This window comes from Rhinopithecus bieti, unplaced genomic scaffold (assembly GCF_001698545.2).
Source record: "Rhinopithecus bieti isolate Rb0 unplaced genomic scaffold, ASM169854v2 scaffold_35859, whole genome shotgun sequence".
NCBI lineage: Eukaryota > Metazoa > Chordata > Mammalia > Primates > Cercopithecidae > Rhinopithecus > Rhinopithecus bieti.
This window is the reverse complement of record NW_016814962.1, coordinates 470,705-493,952: the sequence shown is the minus strand read 5'-3', so window position 1 is coordinate 493,952 and position 23,248 is coordinate 470,705. Positions and strand designations below refer to the sequence as shown.

The 23,248-nt window shown below is 56.9% G+C and overlaps 1 protein-coding gene across 1 annotated transcript in view; it reads right to left on the bottom strand.

Annotated features, from left to right (window-relative positions):
• Positions 1–21,721, bottom strand: part of PACS2 (phosphofurin acidic cluster sorting protein 2) — a 77,597-nt gene extending 55,876 nt beyond the window's left edge. Inside the window, 1 exon segment of the mRNA XM_017852832.1 lies at positions 21,678–21,721. Within this exon segment, the coding sequence (XP_017708321.1) occupies positions 21,678–21,706 (29 nt within the window). The 5' untranslated portion in view covers positions 21,707–21,721.
• Between the last annotated feature and the right edge of the window lie 1,527 nt (positions 21,722–23,248).

The window sequence follows — 23,248 nt, the reverse complement described above, 5'->3', positions numbered from 1 at the left end:
AAAAAAAAAAAAAAAAAAAAAAAAAGTAAGCAAAATATTTGAACAGACGTTTCACCAGAAAAGATACATTGATAGCAAATGAACACATGAAAAGATGCTTAAAACTATTAGTTATTACAGAAATGCAAATTAAAACCAAAGGAGATACCAACTACACCTATTAGAATGGCTTAAAACACACAAAAAATAAAAAAAGCTAATACCAAGTGCTGGTGAGGAGGCAAAACCACGGGGACTTCCACACACTCCGAACGCGCAGCACGCCACATGGCAGTCACTACAAAGCCGTTTGGCAGCTTCTTACAAAGTTAAATATACAGGACCCGGCAATCCTACCCCTTGGAACTGGGCCAAGGGAAATAAAAGCATGTGTCCCTACAAAGATCTGTAATGCAGAGATCTCTAACAGCAGTTCTATTCATAACTGCCACCCACTGCAAACCCAGATGTCCTTCATGCAGAGACAAGGACATTTTGGCACACCGTGCAATGGAATACGACTCAGCAACAGCTAGGAATGGATCATTGACACACAACAGGATGGATCTCAAAGGCATCGTGCTGAGTGAGAGACGCCCGTGTCGAGAGGTCACACACCATTTTTGTCCATCTCTATGGCACTCTGGAAAGGCAGAGCTGGAGAGACAAGGCCAGGTCAGTAGGGCGGGTGGCTGCTGGGCACTGGGTGGCTGCTGAGGACTGTTTTGGGTGGACTGCCCAGTGTTCTGTGCCGGGTTGTGTGCTGGATGTTAAGCTCAGAGCTGCATACCGAAAAAAGGCGCGAGGGGTGAACCTTTACCATAACAATAATGTCTTTTTTTTTTTTAGACAGAGTCTTGCTCTGTTTTGTGCAGTGGTGCGATCTTGGCTCACTGTAGCCTCTGCCTCCCGGGTTCAAGCAATTCACCTACCTCAGCCTTCTGAGTAGCTGGGACTACAGGCGTGCACCACCACGCCCAGCTAATTTTTTGTATTTTTACTAGAGACGGGGTTTCACCATGTCGGCCAGGCTGGTTTTGAACTCCTGATCTCAAGTGATCTACCCACCTCGGCCTCCCAAAGTGCTAGGATTCCAGGCATAAGCCACTGCACCTGGTCTACCAGATGATACTTTCAAAGTTTTTGTTTTATTAAAGACTGCCACAAGACACATATCAACCAATTGCAAACAAGAAGCTCTACTGTGGCTGGGCACAATCACACATGTAATCCCAGTACTTTCGGAGGCCAAGGCAGGTAGATCACTTGAGGCCAGGAGTTCGAGACCAGCCTGGCCAACATGGCAAAACCCTGTCTCTACAAAAAAATACAAAAATTAGCTGGATGTGGTGGGGTGCACCTGCAGTCCCCCCACCTGCAGGAGGCTGAGGTGGGAGGATCACCTGAGCCCAGGAGTTGGAGGCTGCAGTGAGCTGTGATCGCACCACTGCACTCCAGCCTGGGTGACAGAGGATGCTGTCACACACACACACACATACACACACACACAGAGGCAGCAGCCTGGATCCTCCTGTGGGTGAACTAATTGTAAACAAACAAACAAACAAATCCATGAGAGGTATTTGGGGGTAGTGGGCAGGGTACTGCAAGACTTCCCTTCCTCACCACTCAGGCTTCCACATTTTTGTCTAGAAGCTCACATTCCTTACATTTGGTTGACCAGTGCTCACCATCCACGCAGCACAGCCCAGTGCCCCCTCCCCCAAGATTCCTGTCACAAAAACAGCAGGCTATGGCTCGCCATCCCTAGGGAGGGGCTCTCTCTGCACACTTGGAAGGAGAAAGTCGCAGTTCATGGTCCTGCAGTAGACAGATCCTGCTCAAGGGGGACGTGGTTGCCCCTCTCAGGCCTGTCTCTGCTGTCACTACACACAGCTACAGCCACCGTGCAAACACTGAAAGAATAAAAAGCTCCAGGCCGGGCGCGGTGGCTCACGCCTGTAATCCCGGCACTTTGGGAGGCCGAGACGGGCGGATCACGAGGTCAGGAGATCGAGACCATCCTGGCTAACATGGTGAAACCTCGTCTCTACTAAAAAAATACAAAAAAAAAAACTAGCCGGGCGAGGTGGCGGGCGCCTGTAGTCCCAGCTACTCGGGAGGCTGAGGCAGGAGAATGGCGTAAACCCGGGAGGCGGAGCTTGCAGTGAGCTGAGATCCGGCCACTGCACTCCAGCCCGGGCGACAGAGCGAGACTCTGTCTCAAAAAAAAAAAAAAAAAAAAAAAAAAAAAAAAAGCTCCAGCCTGGGCAACACGGCAAGACTCTGTCTCTAAAACATAAATAAATAAAATAAGGAATAAAAAGAATCATTTGCATTCAGAAACTGTGCAGATAAACAAAACATGTTATTGGCTGTTGGTTCTGAGAGTGAGGCCTAAAGGTTTGCCTAGGCCAGGTGCACCACACTTGGCCCTGAGAAAATCATAACAAAGACACCAGAAACCCTACAGAGGACGATTCATCACCAGCCTGCCACTGTGTTCAGGACACCTTGCAGCTGTAATAGATTCAACAGCAACGAAAGAAGAGCAAAGCGTATTTTAAAAACAACTCAATATAAAATAAAATCACAGTGCCAGCTGGAAACTCAATGCTCACATCCGGGACAGCTTTTGAATACCCACAGTGTTATCTCTTTCCTCTTTTACTGTGTCTGCTCGAAATAGGAGAAGAAAAGAGCCAAATGAATCTGAACCCTAGAGAAGAGGCTTCGGTTGTTTTCTGACAGAGAGAAGCGAGAGGCATACAGGAAAAGTTCAGATACACAAAACCTACAGGACTCCAACAAGAATGAGCAAATGTTCTCCACACTTGGGATCTGTTTAAAGAAATAAAGGGACCCGACCACAGAAATGCACTGTGTGCTCTCCACGCCAGCCCTGTTTCTTCCCCTCTGCAGGCACTGCAGGCCTCAGAAGCGTTGTGTCTTTATGCGTGGGCGAGACGGCCAGCCGTCTCCAAGCTCCGTTCTCCAGCCCCCTGCCCCTTGGTAGCGAGCCTCCCCACGCTAGCTGGGTGACGGCTGCCCGGCCAGAGAGAAGGCAAGGGTGCTGAGCAAGCAGCCCCGCCACAGGCCCTGAGCAGAGGCAGCAGGCTCACCCCGGCAGTAGGCTCTGCCCACTCCTTTCACCCTGGCTGCAAGGGCAGATCCCAGGCAGCCACCACGGACTCAGAGGCAGAAGCCAAGCCAAGGACAGATGTCCCTGGCCAGCCCTGGACCACGGACACCTGCGCCACTCCACAGGCAGCAGGAAGCACCACCAGCCCAGCCAGCCCTTCATTCCTGGCTCTGGTGCAGAAAAGTCACCTGTGGTCTAGACTAGAGGTCCCTAACCCCTGGGATGGGTTCCTGGCCTGTCAGGAACTGGCTGCACAGCAGGAGATAAGCACTGGGGAGCGAGCATCCCCACCTGAGCTCCGCCTCCTGTCAGGTCAGTGGGGCATCAGGTGTCACAGGAGAACCCTGCTGTAACTGTACATGAGAGGGATCTAGGCTGCACGCTCCTATGAGAATCCGATGCCTGATGACTGGCGGTGGGACTGTTTCACTGGAAACCATTCCCATCACCGTCTGTGGAAAAACTCTTCCACAAAACTGGTTCCTGGTGGCAAAAATGGGGACTGCTGCTTTAACTCATCCCACTCCCCACTTTGTTCCTTCCTCTTTTTCACGAGATTATTCATCCATTTGGAGTTGTTGTGTGTGTGTTGTGAGTGATTGCATTTTGTTTCCTACATGAATGTTCAATTATCACCAAACCATTTACCTAAACGCATATCCTTTTCTCACGGATGAATGAGGCCATTTCTGAAGCACACTATGATCGTGTGTTTCTGCTGGTACATTCCATAGTCATTGTTTACACTTCTGCCAATTCCATATTGTTTTAACTAGTATAACTAATTTAAATAAATTTGTATCTGCTAAGGGTAATACTCCTTCTTAGCCAGATGCAGTGGCTCACACTTGTAATCTCAACACTTTGGGAGGCCAAGACGGGTGGATCACCTGAGCCCAGGAGTTCAAGACCAGCCTGGGCAACATGGTGAAACCCCATCTCTACAAAAAATACAAAAATTGGCTGGATGTGGTGGCTCATGCCTGTAATCCTGGGACTCTGGGAGGCTGACGTGGGCGGATCACCTGAGGTCAGGAGTTCGAAACCAGCCTGGCCTACATGGCGAAACCCCTCTCTACTAAAAATACAAAAATTAGCCTGGCGTGTTTGCTACTTTACTAAGCTTTTCCAACCAGCTTCCGGCTTTTGTTCATATTCAGTTAAGACTTGTTCTTTGTCATCTCCATTCCTTTTTTTTTTTTTTAATAGAGACAGAATCTTGCTCTGTCACCCAGGCTAGAGGTGCAATCACAGCTCACTGCAGCCTTGAACCCCTGCGCTCAGGAGATCCTCTCCCTTAGGCCTCCCAAAGTGCTAGGATTACAGGCATGAGCCACCACACCTGGCCCCGCTGGTCTGCTCTTCTTCTTCTTCTTTTTTTTCTTTGGAGATGGAGTTTTGCTCTTGTCGCCCAGGCTGGAGTGCAGTGGCATGATCCTGGCTCACTGCAACCTCTGCCTCCCGGGTTCAAGTCATTCTTCTGCCTCAGCCTCCCAAGTAGCTAGGACTACAGGTTCACACCACCACACCCAGCTAATTTTTGTATTTTCAATAGAGATAGGGTTTTCCCATGTTGGCCAGGCTGGTCTCAAACTCCTGACCTCAAGTGGTCCCCCAACCTTGGCCTCCCATAGTGCTAGGGTTACAAGCATGAGCCACCACACCCAGCCCTGCTGGTCTTTTCGAAGCACCTGATCTCTGTGAGTGGCAGTGGAATAGCGTCCCCCACTTTCCATCTTTGACAGCATTCAATTAGCTATAGGAACCACCATAAACATCAAGGGGCCAAAGTGACAGCCACGGGTCCCCAGGAACTTGCAGAGCAGGGGCTGAGGAGCACCTCTGAAGTCAGCCTGGGTTGGTCAACGAAGTCACAGAGGTGCCCTCGGCCCAGATGCCTGGATACCTGCAGTCAGCTGAAGGCAGGAGTGGGCACCTCTGGTTGTGGGGCCAGGCTCAGAGGAGAGCAGCTGGGCGGGTGGAAGGAGGGGAGAGAGTAGGAAGACAGGGAGGCAGGAGGGAGGAAGAAGAGCGGGGAGATGGCACAATGAAGCCGGGGAATTCCAAGGGCCTTCAACAGACACCAGGACCTCTGCTGGCTCGCCACTCTAGAGCTGTTCTTTCCTGGCGGATGCCTGGGGACCCAGTGGCATGGGGCACTGCTAGGCCTGGGCACCTGAGGTCAGGGGACAGTCATGCAGGAGGTCACAGGCACATGGTCACGGTCAGGGTGGATGGACACCTGGCCCTGGGGCAGATGACCTGAGAATGGGAGGTGAGGGTGGGCAGGGCCCTCCCTCCAGGGTCACTCTGAAAACCCAGCAAGGGTCACACTGGCCCTGGAGGACCCAGAATCCTGCAGAGCCCCCAGGGGCCTGGGGTGAGCGAGCTGTGGCAGGTCAATAGGTCAGGGGAGGTCAAGGGACACGGTGGGAAAGGAAAGACAGCAGAGCAGAAGCACCCCTGGGAATGCCCCGCCCTGCCCCCTCGGCAGGGACTTCCGGGAGAAGGCAGGCACCACATCCCAGCACCCCAGTTTTTATGAGTTACAGAACAAGTGACATTTCAGGAAGGTCAGAGAAACCTGACTCAGCAGAAAGTGCCCCATGTGCGTGCCCTGCAAGGCATTTCCATGTCAGCTGGACGGAGAGCAGCCCACAGCAGGCAGAAGCGGAGGCTGGAAGTCCTCCACAGGTCACTCCCCCTCCTCCTCCTCCAGGAAACCGGGGTCAGCACCAGGCCCCAGTCCAAGAACAGACCCCTCAGCCACCAGCCTCAGACGGGGGCAGGGCAGGCCCTCCGTGGGTGAGGAGGCCAGAGACAGCGCAGCCCGGCAGTATGCTCTCTGGGAGACTGAAACCCCCACCCACCCACTCCTGTGTGTGATGCAAACCAGAGACTGGAGGTGGCTCTGCTGCGCCTGGGGGTGCACATGTGGGGGCTGAGGTAGGCACCCGCGTCCCTATGTCCCAACGGAGCAAGGGTGGGTACCCCTTCAAACCACTGACTTCTGGAAGCCTGAGCTAGGACTCTGCATCAGGCTCCCCAGTTTTGTTCAGAGGCACAGAGACCCTCGCCCAGGGGTGGGACAGGCTCTCAGGGCAGGTCTGGAGAGGTTCCCATCTCAGGGGCTCGGGGCGTCCTGGGATTTGGAGACCACTTCCCATTTTGAACAGAAATCCAAAAGGCGAGAGAGGCCTGAGCTCCTCCCAGGGTTGCTACCCAAGCCCAGGTAGGCATAGCAACGGGCTCAGCCAGCCCCAACTCTGGAGGTGAACACTGGTGCACCCCCTGGCTTTGGGATTTAACTGTTTTTTTCTAGTAGGAAGGTAAATGGTGACAGCCTTATTTTGGAGAACAGCTTGACGATGTCTATTTCTCTTTTTTATTGTGGTAAATATATTTCACGTAAAACTTGCCATTTGAACCATTTTTCAGCGTACAGATCAGTGGCACTAAGTGCGTGGACACTGTCGTGTAGCCCTCACCACCATCCAGCTCAAGAACTCTCTTCACCTTGCGCAACTGAAACTACCCACCCTACCCCAACCTCCATTCCCACCTTCCCTGGCCCCTGCACTCACCATGCTGCACCGTCCTACCTTCTGTCCCCATGAATGCAACGGCTCTAGGGACCTGGCACAAATGGGATTGTACAGTGCATGTCCTCCTGTGACGGGCTTATTCCACTCAGCACAACATACTCGAGGCCCGTCCACACTGCAGCCTGTTTCCTTCCTTTTCAGGGCTAAGTAATATTCCACAGGGTGGAGGGTCACACTGTGCCGAGGGTGAGTGACGCTCTGTGGTGTGGAGGTCACACTGTGCCTACTTGTCCGTCGAAGGATGGACACAGACTGCGTCTGTCTCTCAGCCGCCGTGAGTGAGGCTGCTGCGAACACAGGGTGCAGCTCTCCCCTGGAGGCCCCGCTTCAGGGCTCCTGGGTTCTACTGAGAAGTGGAACTGCTGGGTCACACGGGAACTCTGACGGGAACTCTGTGTCTCATTTTCCGAGGGGCTGCCGTCCTGTCCCCTGCAACAGCTGCACCACGCTACATTCCCAGCAGCCGTGCACAGGGACCGGCTTTCACTCTGATTAACACTTCTACGAGGAGGCCCTCCCCACAGGGGCCTCCCACAAGCAGGGCCCACAACCCCAGGAAGGAAGGCCAGACTCACCCAACAGCAAGCACATGCTGGCCCTGCTGCAGCGTGGGGGTGTGTGCTTTCATTCATTCATTCACTGAGCCCCTCTGGGAGGCATCATCCTGCCACCTGCCCCAGCCCTGTCCTCACTCGCTCCCGCATGGACTCTGGTCACCTGAGGACCCTGCCCTCCAGACAGCGGCGTGAACCAAGATCTCTTCTGTCCTAACACTCGCCATCACTGCTGGGCTGCATCCTGTGCTTGGCTCAAGGCCTCCTCGAGAGGCTGCGTGACCAACTCTGCGGCCCTGGCATGCAGCCGCACCACTCCCGAGGACAGCACAGAACCCAAGCAGGACAAGGGAGCACTTCACGGATTTCTGAGAAACGCACCAGCACCCGGCTGGCCCTCGAGGTGCACGTCAACCCCACCACTTTCCTCCAGGCAGGCATGGGGGTGGGGGCGCGCGCAGAGCACAGATGGTTAAGACCCGAGGCAGCTGGTCCCAAACCTGCTGACTGTGTTTTGCTGGAAGGGAAAACTGAGGAGCTTTTGTCTCCAAGAGCTGCCCCCTTGGTGCGGTCGCAAGCCTGCCCGCGTGGGAGCTGGGGCCCTGTGGCGGCAGCTGGCCACACGCGCTCCATGCCCTGCTGCCCCTGGGCAGAGGAATGTCACAGGCTGGTGCCCCAAGTGCTCAGCCCACGCCCTGCCATCCCCAGGCTCCAGGTGCCTGCACGGCCACCCTCGCAGCCGGGCCCCAGGGCACCACCATCCTCACGGAGAGAGTTCCACGGGGCTCTCTGCCCCTGCACCGCCAGCACTTACCACCCAGCCAGTCCCAAGAGTCGCCCAGGCGGCCCGGGGTAGCTGCCAGCTCTTGCTGGCCTCACTCAGCTTTCTCCAATGTCCAGCCTTATCTGGACATGGCTGCTCCCTGCTAATGAGGACAGAAGGTCAGGGTGCCTTCTCAGTGTCGCCGCCGGCCAGCAGTCAGGGCGAAGGTGGCTGCTGTGGAGCGAGAGGTTCAGGCTCAGTCAGGTGCCTGGTGGATGGACTGCACCAAGGGCTAGGACCACTGGGTCTCCAAGCCTCAGCCCAATGAGGGGTCACCTCAGCAGAGGCCAGCCCTGCGCATGAGGGAGGGTGAAGAGGTGGTCCCCACCTGTCCCAGAATAGGGGAAGGAATGTGATGGTACTGGAGTCAGCGCGTCACAGCCACACCAGGGGCCGGCCAGAGCGTCACAGCCACACAGCCTCCAGCTACATCAGGCACTGGCCTATGGGGGCCAAGTTGAGCCCACGGTGCCCCTGGAAGCACCACGGCTCCAGGAACAGCATCTGCCCCACAGCAGAGAGGCCTCCAAGGTGGCTGTGAGGACAATGCTGCAAACACACGTCCGGCCCTCGGCGCTGGGCTCCACCATACCAAGCGTTCCAGCCAGCCTGTGGCAAGGCTGGGAGCTGCCGGCCATTGTCCAAGCTGGGTCCAGCCATCAGGAGACCCTGTCCTCAGACCTGCTGGGCCTGTACTTCTGTCTCAGTCACCCAAAGGCCCAGGGGCCATTCCCTGTTCCTCCACCTCCAGCCCAGCAGTCCCAGGCACAGATATGCAGATGTGCAGCGTGCCTCACCAACAGCTGGAGGGGAGCCCCTCCCAGCTCTGGTCCCACCTCCCATACCGTGCACACACGCTCAAGGCTGCCAGACCAGAGGGGCTCTGGGAAGGGATTCCACAGCTCCCTCCGCAGTGCACGGGAGGTGACTGGGATGCACCCCATCTGGGTCCATGCTCAGTGACTTGCATGGCCATGTGCACCTGTGAGCATGACCACAAGCCTGGGCTAACTCAGCTGTGGGCACTACGCCCACACTGGCCCTCAGGTGTAGCACTACACACACACTGGGCCTCAGGTGGAGCTCTGTGCAGACACTGGGCCTCAGGTGGAGCTCTATGTAGACAGAGGGAAGAGGGTGAGGCCCTGCACATACGTTCTACTGCTCAGGATGGAGCCAGGTCTGGTCTGCGTCAGCCTCAAGGTGGAAACAGCTCTCCCCTTCCCATGCCCTCCTGGCCAGGCTGCCCTGGGGTCAGGTGGGGTCTGTGGGCTGACCCACTTGGCTGGCTGGCGCTGCCTCTGCAGCCAGGGCCCACTCCCTTGGCCCTAGAGTCTGGCAAGAAGAGGTGTCAGGGGAAGGCAGACAGACGGGTCCAGTGCAGGAGGAGACAGGCCAAACAGGCGGGGGCCACTGCCAGTGGGCAGCTGTGCAAGGGAAGCCAGGCAAGGTTCTGAACGAGACAGGCGATCACGGATCCAGGCCCAGGCCCCCGACACCCCACAACCACCCCCAGGCTGGACACTCCACATGGCCTCAGGCAGGAAGGGACCTGACAGGTGTCTTCCAGCAGGAATGGACCCTGTCCAGCAAGGGCGTTTCTGTGCAGGGGCTATTTTAGCACAGACGAGGCACAGGCAGGTGCTTGTGACAGCTGGGGGAAGCTCCCAGAACCCCCTCTGGGAAGGCCTGTGGGCCAGGCCTCGCACTGCAGGCCTCCGGGCCAAGCCCCTGTCCTGGGCAGCCCTGCCATGGGCCACAGGCTGTGACTCTGGCCTGTGAGGAGGGTGAGAGGCTGGGCCGGTCACCAGCGCTGGGTCTGCCTGGACCTTTGGGCTGCTTTGCCAAAACCTCCCACCTCCTCCCTCCCTAATGGCCCACATGGCAAAGGGTGAAGGGTGGGCCTGCAAGAAGGTGTCCCAGATTTCGGCACTTTCAGTGCTCAGCTTTCCTAAGTGGCCACCGCAAGCCCAACGGGTCCCAGGAACATCCCCAGACTGCATGTCACTGGGCCCAGCAAGGCCAGGTCACACAAGCCAGCACCCCGGGGGCAGCCAGAACCTTCTGCCGAGACACCGTGCCCCCAGTAGGACAGGACACCGTGCCCCCAGTAGGACAGGACGCCAGGGACAGGCTTCCAGGAGAGCCTGTACAGCGCCCCAGGACTGGCCAGCCTGTGCTGCAAACAGCTAACACGGCAGCAGCACCGTGGGAACGCCTGCAACGGGGCAGCTTCCCAGTGTAGTGTCCCCGCCTGGGGCAGGCCAGGGGAAGGCAGAACCAGCACCTGCTCCGCACAGGGCACGGATGTGGGCAGGAGGATGACTCCAGCTGTTGGGTGAAGAGAGGGAACCAGGAGCACCTGCAGCAAGAGGTGGTGGGGACTGGCGGGGAACAGGGCCAGGGTGTGTGTGTGCGTGCACGGTGCATGGGTGTGTGCACGTGTGTATGTGCATGAGCGTGTATCTGTTTCTCTCTCTCTCTCTCACAACCCATACCAGTTGGTCTACATGGGCCCAGGCTCAGTCTGCATCCATCCCCAGGGGCCCAACACACGCTCCATAGAGAGGAGAAACCATGATGCAGCCCACGGGAGCAGAGCCCAGGGTGGGGACAGAGCACAGACTGAGCACCCCCAGAGAAACGTGGGGGAACGATGGCGGTGGGGGCATGAGACTGTCTCAGATTTCTTCTCTGCCCCACATCAAGAGGATGCACTTAGGACCAACTTCTTGTTTAGGAATCAAGGCTGCTCCCCTCCAGGGAATCTCAGGAAGGTGTGTGAACCCTCCTGGCCCTTGGGGACAGGAGAGGGACCAGAGGATGGAACTGCTGTCCCGCAGGGGACTCAGACCTCAGAATCCACCTCCTGGGCTCCAGGTCTATGGACTGCCCACAAGAAGACCAGGCAGAGGCCCGGGACCTGGGCTGTGGTGTCGCAGAGAAGCATGCAGTGCCTGAGGAGGGAGTTCCCACCTGGGAAGAAGTGGGTCAGACACAAAACCTCCCCAACTCAGCCCCGGGCACCGAGCCCCACCTCACTGCCTGTGCCCTCAGCTGTCACAGGCTCAGGGGAGGATCAGCACAGCTTCCCATGGGGGTTCTCACAAATCCAACTGCTTCCTGTGTGGTCTCAGCCCTGGAGGTGGTCGGCCACACAGGCACACCCTGAACATGGCCGAGGGGGCCACCTGTTCCTCTCACTCCCCACTGATATCACCGGCACCAGGCAAAACCCCCGTGCTCCGTGCTGTGGGTCTGGGACTAGCCGGCAACATTTCTCAACACAGCCCACAGAGGGCAGGACCACTGGGCTTCCCGGCGCCAGGGAGGGGCTGGGAGGGGCTCCCACGGAAGGAGAAGCAGGCGCGGAGGCACATGCAGCACCGCGGCGAGGCGTAGGACAGTGACCGAGCAGCTTCCACCCAAGGAAGGAGATGCAATGTCTGACTGAGGATTCTTCCAAAACAAGAAGAGAGATGCTTGTATTCAGCGACTTCTCTGCCCCACATCAAGAGGATGCACTTAGGACCAACTTCTTGTTTAGGAATCAAGGCTGCTCCCCTCCAGGGAATCTCAGGAAGGTGTGTGAACCCTCCTGGCCCTTGGGGACAGGAGAGGGACCAGAGGATGGAACTGCTGTCCCGCGGGGGACTCAGACCTCAGAATCCACTTCCTGGGCTCAAAAGCAATGCTAATAACAAATCTTGTTTAGGCACAAGGCTTCTCCCCTCCAGGGAATCCCAGGAAGGTGTCTGAAACCTACTGGCCCTTGCGGGCAGGAGAGGGACCAAATCAAAATAAAAATGCTAAAAGCAACCACAGAGCATACGGGTGTCCTGCCAGGAGCAAGGAGCAGGCCGATCACAGACTCCTCAAAACCACAACAGAAACAAGACAATAAAACAGCTGTCAAAGCCCCGAGGAGACAAAACTGCCAGCCTAGAGCGCTGTGATCCAGGTTGTTGCAGGAATTGACAAAACTGTCCACCTAGATTCGCTGTGATCCACCAGGTGTGAGGAGACAAAAACTGCCCAGCCTAGAGCAGCTTGCTGATCCCCCAGGCGTGAGGAGACAAAACTGCCACCTATGCGCGCCTGTGAATCCCCAGGCGCTGAGGAGAACAAAACTGCCAGCCCTAGAGCGCTGTGATCCCCAGGCGTGAGGAGACAAACTGTCCACCTAGAGCGCTGTGACCCCAGGTGTTGAGCAGAGAACAAAACTGCTCCACCTTTAGAGCGCATGTTGATCCCCAGGGTGAGGAGACAAGAATTTTGCCAGCCTAGGAGCGGCTGGATCCCCAGGTGTGAGGAGACAAAACTGCCCAGCCTAGAGCGCTGGATCCCCAGGCGTGAGGGACAAACTTGTCACCTTAGAGCCGCTGTGATCCCCAAGGCTGTGAGGAGACAAAACTTGCCAGCCTTTTAGAGCGCCTTGTGATCCCCAGGCTGTGAGGAGACAAAACTGTCCACCTAGACGCTGTATTCCCCAGGTGTGGAGGAGACAAAACTGTCAACCTTAGAGCGGCTGTCTGTGATCCCCAGGTGTGGAGGAGGACAAAACTGTCACCTAGAGCGCTGGATCCCCAGGGTGTGAGGAGACAAAACTGCTCCACCTAGAGCCGCTGTGATCCCCAGGTGTGAGGAGACAAAACTGTCAACCTAGAGCGCTGTGATCCCCAGGTGTGAGGAGACAAAACTGTCCACCTAGAGCGCTGTGATCCCCAGGTGTTGAGCGAGGACAAAACGCCAGCCTAGAGCGCTTGTGCATCCCCAGGTGTGAGGCAGGAACAAAACTTGTCAACCGTAGAGCGCTCGTGATCCCCAGGTGTGAGGAGGACAAAACTTGTCCACCTAGAGCGCTGTGATCCCCAGGGTGTGAGGAGACAAAAACTTGCCAGCCTAGAGCGCTGTTATCCCCAGGTGCTGAGGAGACAAAACTTGCCAGCCCATAGAGCGCCTGTGATCCCAGGTGTGAGGAGACAAACTGTCAACCGTAGAGCGCTGTGGATCCCCAGGGTGTGAGGAGGACAAAACTGTCCAACCTAGAGCGCTGTGGATCCCCAGGTGTGAGGAGGACCAAAACTGCTCAACCTAGAGCGCTGTGATTCCCCAGGCGGTGTGAGGGAGACAAAACTGTCAACCTAGAGCGCTGTGTCCCCAGGTGATGAGGAGGACAAAACTGTCCACCTAGAGCGCTGTGATTCCCAGGTGTGGAGGAGACAAAACTGTCAACCTAGAGCGCTGTGATCCCCAGGCGGTGAGGGAGACAAAACTGCTCAACCTAGAGCGCTGTGATCCCCAGGCCGTGAGGAGCAAAACGCAACCTAGAGCGCTGTGATCCCCAGGTGTGAGGGGCAAAAACGCAACCTAGAGCGCTGTGATCCCCAGGTGTGAGGGGCAAAAACGCCATCTTCAGGCGCTGAGAGATCGAAAGGGCTTCTGAAGGGTGCGCTCCAGGAAAACACAAACTATCCTTGGGAAGGGCGGGGCCCCAGGTGAGCAAAGTAGCAGCGACGTCCCAGTCATCAAAGGCATTGCTGTTTCTCGTGCATTTCAGCTCTCCTACCTTTGGAGGGTGGGAGGGTTGCTGACTCTCCTTAAATGTCAACAGGTCTTTCACAGCAAATCAGTAACAGTTAAAAGGACTACAAATCAGATTTCTTGGAGTGGGTAACACAGAAAACTCAGGCCAGGCACAATGGCTCATGCTTGTAATCCCAACACTTTAGGAGGCTGAAATGGGAGGATGACTTGAGCCCCCGAGTTTGAGGCTGCAGGGAGCTATGATCATCCCACTGCACTCTAGCCTGAGCAACAGAGTGAGAACCTGTCTCAAAAATAAAAATAAACTCAATCTTTATCCTTCCTTAATTTCCACGGAAAAAATAACAAAACGTAGCAAAGGAAATGCATAATAAACAGAATCAAAATGATCAAACTGACAGGAATACATGCAACATCATCATCACACAGAAACACAGACTCAACTTGCCAGTTAAAGGCCAACCCAGGTCAGGCGTGGTGGCTCAAGCCTGTAATCCCAGCACTTTGGGAGGCTGAGGCAGGTGGATCACCTAAGATCAGGAGTTCAAGACCAGCCTGGCCAACACGGTGAAACCCCGTCTCTATTAAAAATACAAAAATTAGCTGGGTGTGGTAGTTCATGCCTGTAATCCCAGCTACTCGGGAGGCTGAGGCAGGAGAATCGCTTGAACCCGGGAGGTGGAGGTTGCAGTGAGCCGAGATTGTGCCACTGTACTCCAGCCCAGGCCACAGGGTGAGACTCCGTTTCAAAAAACAAAAAACAAACAAACAAAAGCCAACCCTGGCATTCAACAAAGCCGTTCACCGAGGACCCAGAAAGTTGATGTTACGTGAGCAGGAGATGATGGCAGAGGCTGCACGGGGCACAGCTGGCACAGAGATGGAGTTGGGAATGCACTTAAGGCAAAAAGCAGAATTTGAGGTAAAGGCGAGGACAGAAATGACTGAACAGGGCACTTGCCAGGAAGCTGAAACAAGGCCAGCCCCGGGTACCATGGCGATTGCCTGAGAAAAGACAGGAAATGTGTGGGTGTCGGGTGGGGCCCCAGGACTCTGATGCCAGAGTCCCACGGTGCTCCGTGGAGACAGGGGCGAGGGGTGGTGCTGGTGTGGCCTAGGCTGCACTAGCTGCCACCCTGGGACCCGGGGTCCCGAGAGCAGCCGCACCCCCAGCTGGGTCAGGGCTGGCTGCGGCCCCACTCCCTCCAGGAGGTGAGCATTTCGTGCTCGGAAAGAAAACCCCGCAGCACGGGAACCTTCCTCTGCGTGACCTCGTCTAAGGCAGGACATCTCCACTACAGTGAGCCTCCCAGAACCCACGCGCCCTTCACAACCTCCTGTCCCCGCCTTCCCACACACGGACCCCAGGCTTCTTGGATGCTCCGGCTCAACCCTTATTGGTTCTCGCTGAAATCCCCCAGCAGGCGTCCAGAGCCCACCCCGTGCCTCCCAGGGCACCCCAGCTGGGAACTCAGCCCTGGCGTGACGTGCAGACCACAGGGATGGGTTTCACCTCTCAGCTGTGCTTGGCTCCTAAGCTGGCACCACGACACCATAGCTCGAGTTCCAGGCCTGGACGCTCCTGCTACACACACCTCGCCATCCTGGAAGGGGCCTGGTGGTCTCTTCTCCATGAGAAGCAGTACCACATGGCAGAGCTTGCTGCTGGCTGCAGTCCAGGAGCCGATGCACTAGAGCCCTGCAAGGCCTGTTCGCACGTTACTCAGGAAAAGACTCCAGGTGCGCACCTAGACAAGGGGGCTATCTGGACCTCCCTGAGCCATCATGAGAAGCCCCGCCACCAAGCCCAGAAGGTGCCTGCCACTTGGCTGACACCAGAAGGTGTCCAGAACCCCAGACCCCCACTCTACTGCCCCAAGAGCTCAAGGATCTAGAGCATCCTAGACTCTCCCAGAGCTCCCGGAGGCCCTGAGCACCCCCCAGACTGTCGGCCAGTTTGGACCCAGGATGGTGCTGGTGGGGCAGGAGCAGCAAGCAGGTGACAGCAGGCTGGCCCTGGTTCCAGGGACTTCTCTTCTGGGAAAGGCAACAGTTGTCAGGGAGCAAATCTTGAAGTGCCAAGTTGGGCACACAGGGCCCGAGGGAAGCCGGGAGAAGACGGGGACAGAGATCACACAGGGCAGCCACAGCCAGGCCCCTGCAAACCACAGGCGCCCCCGCAAAGGCCTCTGTGCAGCCCACACTGCTCCTGTACACACGCTCGCTCCACAGCTTCCTCCTCTGCAGACAGATGAGGAGCCCCAGAGGATGCAGCCAGCACCAGGGCCACGGGGTCTCCAGGGCGCAGGGCCAGCCTCCAGGGAGTCCTCCCTCTGATCTCACTCCCAGCACACTCCCCACTGCTCCTCTGAATTAACCCCACAGCAAGGTGGAGAAGATTCATCGAATGCCTAGAGCATCTATAATTCTCTGCTGCCACGAATTTCCCGACTGCGCAGCTCTGAATTCCAACTGACCTCTCTCTCTAGGTCAATAATATGCAAAAGAGGTGCTGCTGGGCCACACCGGCACTGAGGGGCTGCTGCCCTGCCTCGCGACCCTCGGAGGCGACCGCAAAGACACCAGGCAAGAGACTCGCTGGCGTCTTTTTCTCAATGAGTCTAATCTAACAAGGTTTTCTCTTCACTCTTAACGCAAATGGCTAGTTGAAAACCCTAATGATGCTGCTGCCACTGTGCCCGGTGTTCAGGTCAGCGGAAGGTGCTGGGTGCGGGAGCCACACACCAAGACTAGGGCTGCTGGGAGGTCCGGCCACAGCCGACCCCCAGGTAGTACCTCCAGCAAGTGCGTGGCACCTGTGGAATATTCCAGCTTCAGGGATGGCGAGCCCAGAGCGCAACTGCTGCCAGTGTCCCCGACAGCAGCCTCTGGGCCCCTGTTCTCTGTGGCCACTTACACTGCTGGGCCCAGCAGCTGGAGCATCTGTGTCCAACTCACAGAGCAGCCATAGCCTGAGCTCCCTCCTCTCCTGAGCTGCTAAGCCCCAGGAAGGCCCGGGGAGGCAGCGGGTGGTGGGCACCACGTCACCCACTATCGGGTCCCCTTTCTGAAGGGACCACATTCTCCAGGAGGCGAGGTGAGGACAACCCTGGACAGCTGCCTCTTCCCCAGTCAAAGGAAAGCTGGCCACTCCGGGGTTGGGCGCAGGGGGCACGGCCTAAGCTCTCTGTCCTTCACGAACTGCACCCCTCTCTTCTCTGCACACCTCCACACCCAGGGAAACACTCAACCTCTGACCAAGAGTTACCCCCTCATCAGTGCTGGAAACTTTCCCAGGGAGTCACTGGAACCACTGCAGGGCCTGGTCCACTGAAGGTGGACGGATCCTGGGGGAGGCACTGTTCTGATAAAATCCCCAGCAAAACCTCGGGTGGTCTGGGCCGGTGAGCCGGGGCTTGGCTGTCAATGGTCCTGCTGTCTGGCTGGGAGTTGCTCAAGCCACAGTGGCAATCTCTGGATAGCATGTTGCTAATTAAAGAAACCTCCAAAATCTTCGATAGCCCGCCAGAGCCAGGTGCAGTCCGAGAACCTGGCCAGCCGCCCTCTGCCCCGCCACATCCTCCCCAGGTGAGTGCGGCAAGCAAGGTGCAGAGGCATGAGCTGCACCCACCCTGCCCCCAGCACAGGCCTCCATGCACTAGCGGCAGACACCTGCTGTGATTCCTGGCCCTGCCCACAGCACAATTTGACAGGACCACGGCAGGAGAACAACTCCACCCCAGCCTCTGTCACCACTTGCCGAGGGTCTGAGAAGCAAAAGGCTGGTGGAGGAACTGCCCACAGGAGCTGAGGTCCCTGCACCTCAGGCCCACGATCCCCAATGCTCAGGCAGTGAGTGCAGCAAGCAGTAGTGGCAGGCACTGACCTGGCCAGGCACACCCCCTCAGGCTACCACCAGTGCAGCCTCTTGACCTGGACCCCTCCTCAAGGCATGCCCTCCTTCCCGCTGGCTTCTGAGGCTCGCTCTGTGTGGCCAGGTCAGGCACACTGGCCTCCCAGCTGGTGAGATGCCCCTTGGCCCTGTGGCCTTGCAGCTGTTCTTCACGTCCAAAGCCAACGTCTCCTGCAGGAGACAGAGACGCTGGACCTGATAGGTGCTGTATCTATAAACACAGGCCACGCTCAGCTCCATTTCCGGCTGAAGCCATAGCCAGGCAAGCCACGAGAGCACTGATTCGGGTGTGGTGACTCAACTTTCCAAGGCACGACAACCTATACGTCCAGCCAGGTAGGAAAAATAGGAACCCCAGGGCCAAGCTGGAAAGTGCGGGAGCCGAGGGAACAGCAGGACTGACTGCAAGGTGCAGGCTGGCGGGACGGGAGGCTCCCCAGGGCTTCACAGCAGCTTCCACCAGGAGGAACAGCAGAGTCCTGGCCTCAGGGTGAACATGGAGCTCGCAGCAGCCAGCACGCTCAGGCCAGGAGAGCTCAGACCTCAGGGTGGGTCTTCAGGGCCAAAGCTCCCCCTCCGGTCCCTGGTGGGGCCACATCCCAGGCTTGAGGTGGGTGGGGAAGGAGCCCTAGGCCAGACAGAGGGGCTCACGACCTGACACCTGTGTGGCACAGGGGCAGCCCGACAATGCAGAAGGGACACCCTCCCAAGCCCCACTACGGAGCAGCTCCTGGAGCCACCGGCGGGCACTGCCCAAAGCCTGAGCAGCCATCCCTCTCCCCAGCACTCAGAGGAACGAACGGCCCAACTCAGTGCCGCACCGGGAAGGCCTGGCCACGAGGGACGGCCTGCTAGCAGGGCATCGGCCTCCTGCCGCTCACCCTCCTGAGATGCTCCCGGGGCAACTGGGAAGATGCAGTATGTCCACCCTCAAACTGACCAGGAACGAGCTCATATAGAAGCCTCAACTCCACTGCTGCGGGGAAGCCCCCACCCCACTCGTGTCCAGGACCAGGGAGGCGGGCGCTGGTCTCAAGGCGGCCCTGGAGACACCTGCACGAGCCCAGGGTGCAATGCTGATGAAAATTCTTGCCCAATTATTTTGCATCTAAAAATAGGGAAGTCCTGGCTGGGGGCCATACAATAAAGAAATATTGTCAATGCCCCTTGCAAGGTCAGCTATGGAATTACACTGGGAAATGAGGCTCAAATTAAACAAAAGACACTGGTGGCATCCTAGCTGTCAACCGGTCCCTGGTCACCTCTGTCCTGATGCAGACATGGGACTCCCAGAAGGTTGGAGAGCAAACAAAGGCAGGGAGGAGGGGCCCAACAGAGGGGCCAAACTTGCAGGACAGCAGCCCAAGGCCAGGGGCCTTCCCATCAGCATAGGCTCAGTCCCGTTCCCTATGCTCACCAGAACAAGAACATCTGAGAAGAGGGATATGCATCTGCCTCGTGGATCCACATCCTGGCCTGCCTTCCAGATGGTGCTGGTCACCCCCACACTGACCATCCCCACAAGACGAAAGGCGTCCTGGGGAAGGCTGAAGGGAGGCTGGACTGCATGGTCACTTTGCTGCTCAGCTCAAGACACACCTGGCTCCCAGGGCTGCTGGGCTGAGCTGCCCGTGCGCGGCGGCTGCTGCCAGCTGCTCTTGGGGCACAGGCTGCATGGGGCAGTCGAGACACAGAAATGCGAGACACGGTGTTGGACCGAGCGAGCTGACCATGTGGACCTCAAGCCCATGGAGCCCAAACTCTTCTGCCAAGCAAGGCCCAGGATGTTGGCCCAAAAGGTTGCGCAAGGGCTGCGTGGGGACTGAAGGCCCCTCCAAGCCCCCTCGCCTGCTCCAGCTCACCCCCTCTTGTCTCAGGACTCAGGGGTCATTAGAACCCATCTGTCTCCTTGCTGACCCCCTGAAGAGAGCCACTGACTTGAGGCAAACCCTCCCCCAACCCAACCCCACCCCACCCAAAGCCACAGCACTGATCCCTCCACAACCACTGTGTCCCAGCCCCTCTGCATCCCACCACCCCACGACGGTGCCCTAGGGGCTGGGCCATAGGCGAAGATGCCGCTGGAGCATCTCCGCACTCGGCCAGGTGCTGCCTGTGTCCGGGGGCAGGGGGTGCCCACAGCTTGACCAGGGGGTGCTGAGGAAAGGCTGGTTGGGGCAGTGGAGCAGGACAGTCAGGCCCAGAGCAGGTTGCTCAGCCCCAGGCATGTGTACCCCCAGTAGGAAGGGCAGACCCACCCCTTCCCCAGTGTCTTCCCTTGCCCATTTCTGTCCCTTTCGGGTCCTGACTCCTCTGTTGAGCAGCACCTGCACCCCAGGGGACCCAGCATGGCCCCTGACCATGCAGAGGACCTGGAGCCACGGCCATGAATGTACCGGGCGTGAGAGCAGCCCAGCAGTAGCCAGTGCTCCCCAGGGCTCCTGGAGAGCCTGACCCCATCTGTGGGGCGTGGGGTGAGACGGGGTGCCACCGGCCTCCACAGGCTGGAGCCCTCGAGGAGCTGCTGACAACCCCAGCACTATGACCAGCAGCCACGCTCTCAACACCCTCACAACCCTGCAAAGTCAGCCTGAGCTGAGCACACATCGGCGGGCCGCGCGCCTGAAGAGCAGAAGGGGACGGCCTCTCAGCACTTGGCTATTTTTAGGGCTGCCTCTCAGAGCAGCTGCCGAGCCAAACAGGCCCAGCCAGCCTGCAGGGCCAGCAGCTCACAGGCCTCAGGGCTGCCCTCAGCAGGAGCCTGTCCTACAGAGACCCTCCACGGCTGGGCAGGAACAAGCACGCCACACCCTGCCCCCTGGTCCTGGGGAAAGCACAGTACAACTTCCATCCTGCCATCCCTTCCCACCTGCACCTGAGCACCCTGCCTTGGCAATGCCACCGTCTGCCACCACCACACACAAGTCACAGGGTCCAAAGAGACCCCCATCACTGTGACTGACTGCAGACCCGCTCTCTGCAGCAGCGCCCCGACCCCGCCACAGCACCGCAGCTGCCCACTCCATCAAACTTTCCTGGGACGCATGGTGAGAATGCTGGGCTAAGAGAGGGAGAGGGCTGGTTCTAGTGCCCAGATCCAAGGAAAGCATCCTTTAGCCCAAGGACACTGCAGCCCCCTGCCCTCTGTCTCCTGCACAAAAGCCAGTCCCCAGCAAGAGACCCACTGCCATGTGATTGCAGTGTTGACAGCAGGACAGAACAGCCAGAGGTTTCTAGGCCTGCGTCTTGAAAACAGGGCACTGCCTGTGCAGACAGGGCGGCGTGCACGCACTGTGCTGGCCACGGCGATGGGCCAGGTCCTCTGAATCCCCAAGGCCTCCAGGGCTATGGGCACTGTCCTACTGCCCCTTGGCCCCAGCCCGAGTGCTGCCCAGCCTACAGGCCACAGGCTGCCCAGGTGAGCTTCCTCAGCCCGTCCCTCTGAGCAGCCCGTCTTCCCCACATCACTGCAGACCACCTCCGAAAGTCCAGTCCCAAGCCCCGCACAACACCTCCCACCCATCTCCACCTGCACACGCCGAGGCAATCCCCGCCTCCAGTGTGGACCACCGCTCCAGCAGCACTGCTCTCCCAAACACACATGCTTTAAATAGTCCAGTGACTTCCCCACCACTCAAATGAAGCCACACTCCTTGGCATGACAACCTGGTTCCATGACAGGAACATACACCAAGAAGCTACACTGTGCGGGCTCTGGGCAGGGGCTAGGTACAGCACCCAGCAAGGCAGACAGGGTCCTACTGTGAGAGACTCGTGCAGGCCGGCGGGGGTCAGTAGGCAACACGCGTCCTGAGGAGACCCCCCAGCATGTGGACAGAGGCGGGGGAAGGGCTGGAGACAGGCTACTGCCCCAGCCGGCCGCCGCCCACTGACACCACCCAGTGCATCTACGGATGCGGAGGATCCGGCAGGAAGAGCAACATGTCCAATTGTTGCTCCAGAGGTGAGACAGAGAACAGCGCAGAAGCAGCAGTGGAAGAGACAGTGGCGAGAGCTTCCCAGGACTCATGAAAATCATCAATCCACAAAGTCAGCAAGTCTAATGAGTAACCCCGACTCAGGCAATCACAAAACAAGCCACATCAGGACCCACCATGAGATGACCGTTAGCAACGACGACATGACCACAAAGCCACCCCGACGTCTCCCTCCAGCGTGTCACGGCTGCTGACCTCTCAGAGCAAGGCTGGAAGTCAAAGTCAGGGACACCCTGCCTGGACCTGTGGGAGGCGCACACACCACCCCAGCATTGTACAAGCAGCACACGCCCTGCTCAGGGTGAGGGTAAACAAAAACATCTTCAGACAAACAGAAAGAGACGGCAGTAATCAGTAGATCCTCACTAAAGGAAATCCTAAGAACAAATGTTCAACAAATGTTCAACAGGAGGAAAATGATTCCTCAGATGAAAGAAGAATGAGCAAAAAAGGAAGTGGTGAGTTTTGAAGCTCATCAAATTTCACAGTATAAAGCAGTAACAACATCTTTGTGGGCTTCATAAAAAAAAAATTAGAATACACAGTAATTGCCGGGCGCGGTGGCTCATGCCTGTAATCCCAGCACTTTGGGAGGCTGAGGTGGGTGGATCATTTGAGGTCAGGAGTTCGAGACCAATCTGGCCAACATGATGAAACCCCATCTCTACTAAAAATACAAAAAAATTAGCCGGGTGCGGTGGCATGCACCTGTAGTTCCAGTTACTTGGGGGGCTGAGGCACAAGAAAAACCTGACCTGGGAGGTGGAGGTTGCAGTGAGCCAAGATCACGCCACTGCACGCCAGCCTGGACAACAGAGTAAGACTCCATCTCAAAAGAGCGAGACTCCATCTCAAAAAGAAAAAGGCCAGGCGCAGTGGCTCAGCCTGAAATCCCAGCACTTTGCGAGGCTGAGGTGGGCGGATCACGAGGTCAGGAGATCGAGACCATCTTGTCTAACGGTGAAACCCCATCTCTACTAAAAATACAAAACATTAGCCAGCCATGGCGGCGGGTGCCTGTAGTCCCAGCAACTTGGGAGGCTGAGGCAGGAGAATGTCATGAACTTAGGAGGCAGAGCTTGCAGTGAGCCAAGATTGCACCACTGCACTCCAACCTGGGTAACACAGCAAAACTCTGTCTCAAAAAAAAAAAAAAAATTTTACAGGGTAACTACTAAACAAATAAAAGTAATGATAAATTTCCCTAATAATAGGGGGGAAATGAAATTTAAAAATCAATGCAAAATAAGGTAAAAGAAAACAAACAAAATATAGGACAATAAAAAGCACAAAATAAAACAGTATATATGACTCCAAATATCAGCAATGTAGATAAATGTAAATGAAATCAATGTTCCAATTAAAAACAAACATGGCCAGAGTGCCCAGGCACATTCGCTCACGCCTGTAATCCCAGCACTTTGGGAGGCCGAGGCGGGCAGATCACGAGGTCAAGAGATTGAGATCATCCTGGCCAACATGGTGAAACCCCGTCTCTACTAAAAATACAAAATTAGCTGGGCGTGGTCGCGGGCGCCTGTAATCCCAGCACTTTGGGAGGCCAAGGCAGGCAGATCACGATGTCAAGAGATTGAGATCATCCTGGCCAACATGGTGAAACCCATCTCTACTAAAAAGACAAAAATTAGCTGGGCGTGGTGGTGGGCACCTGTAGTCCCAGCTACTT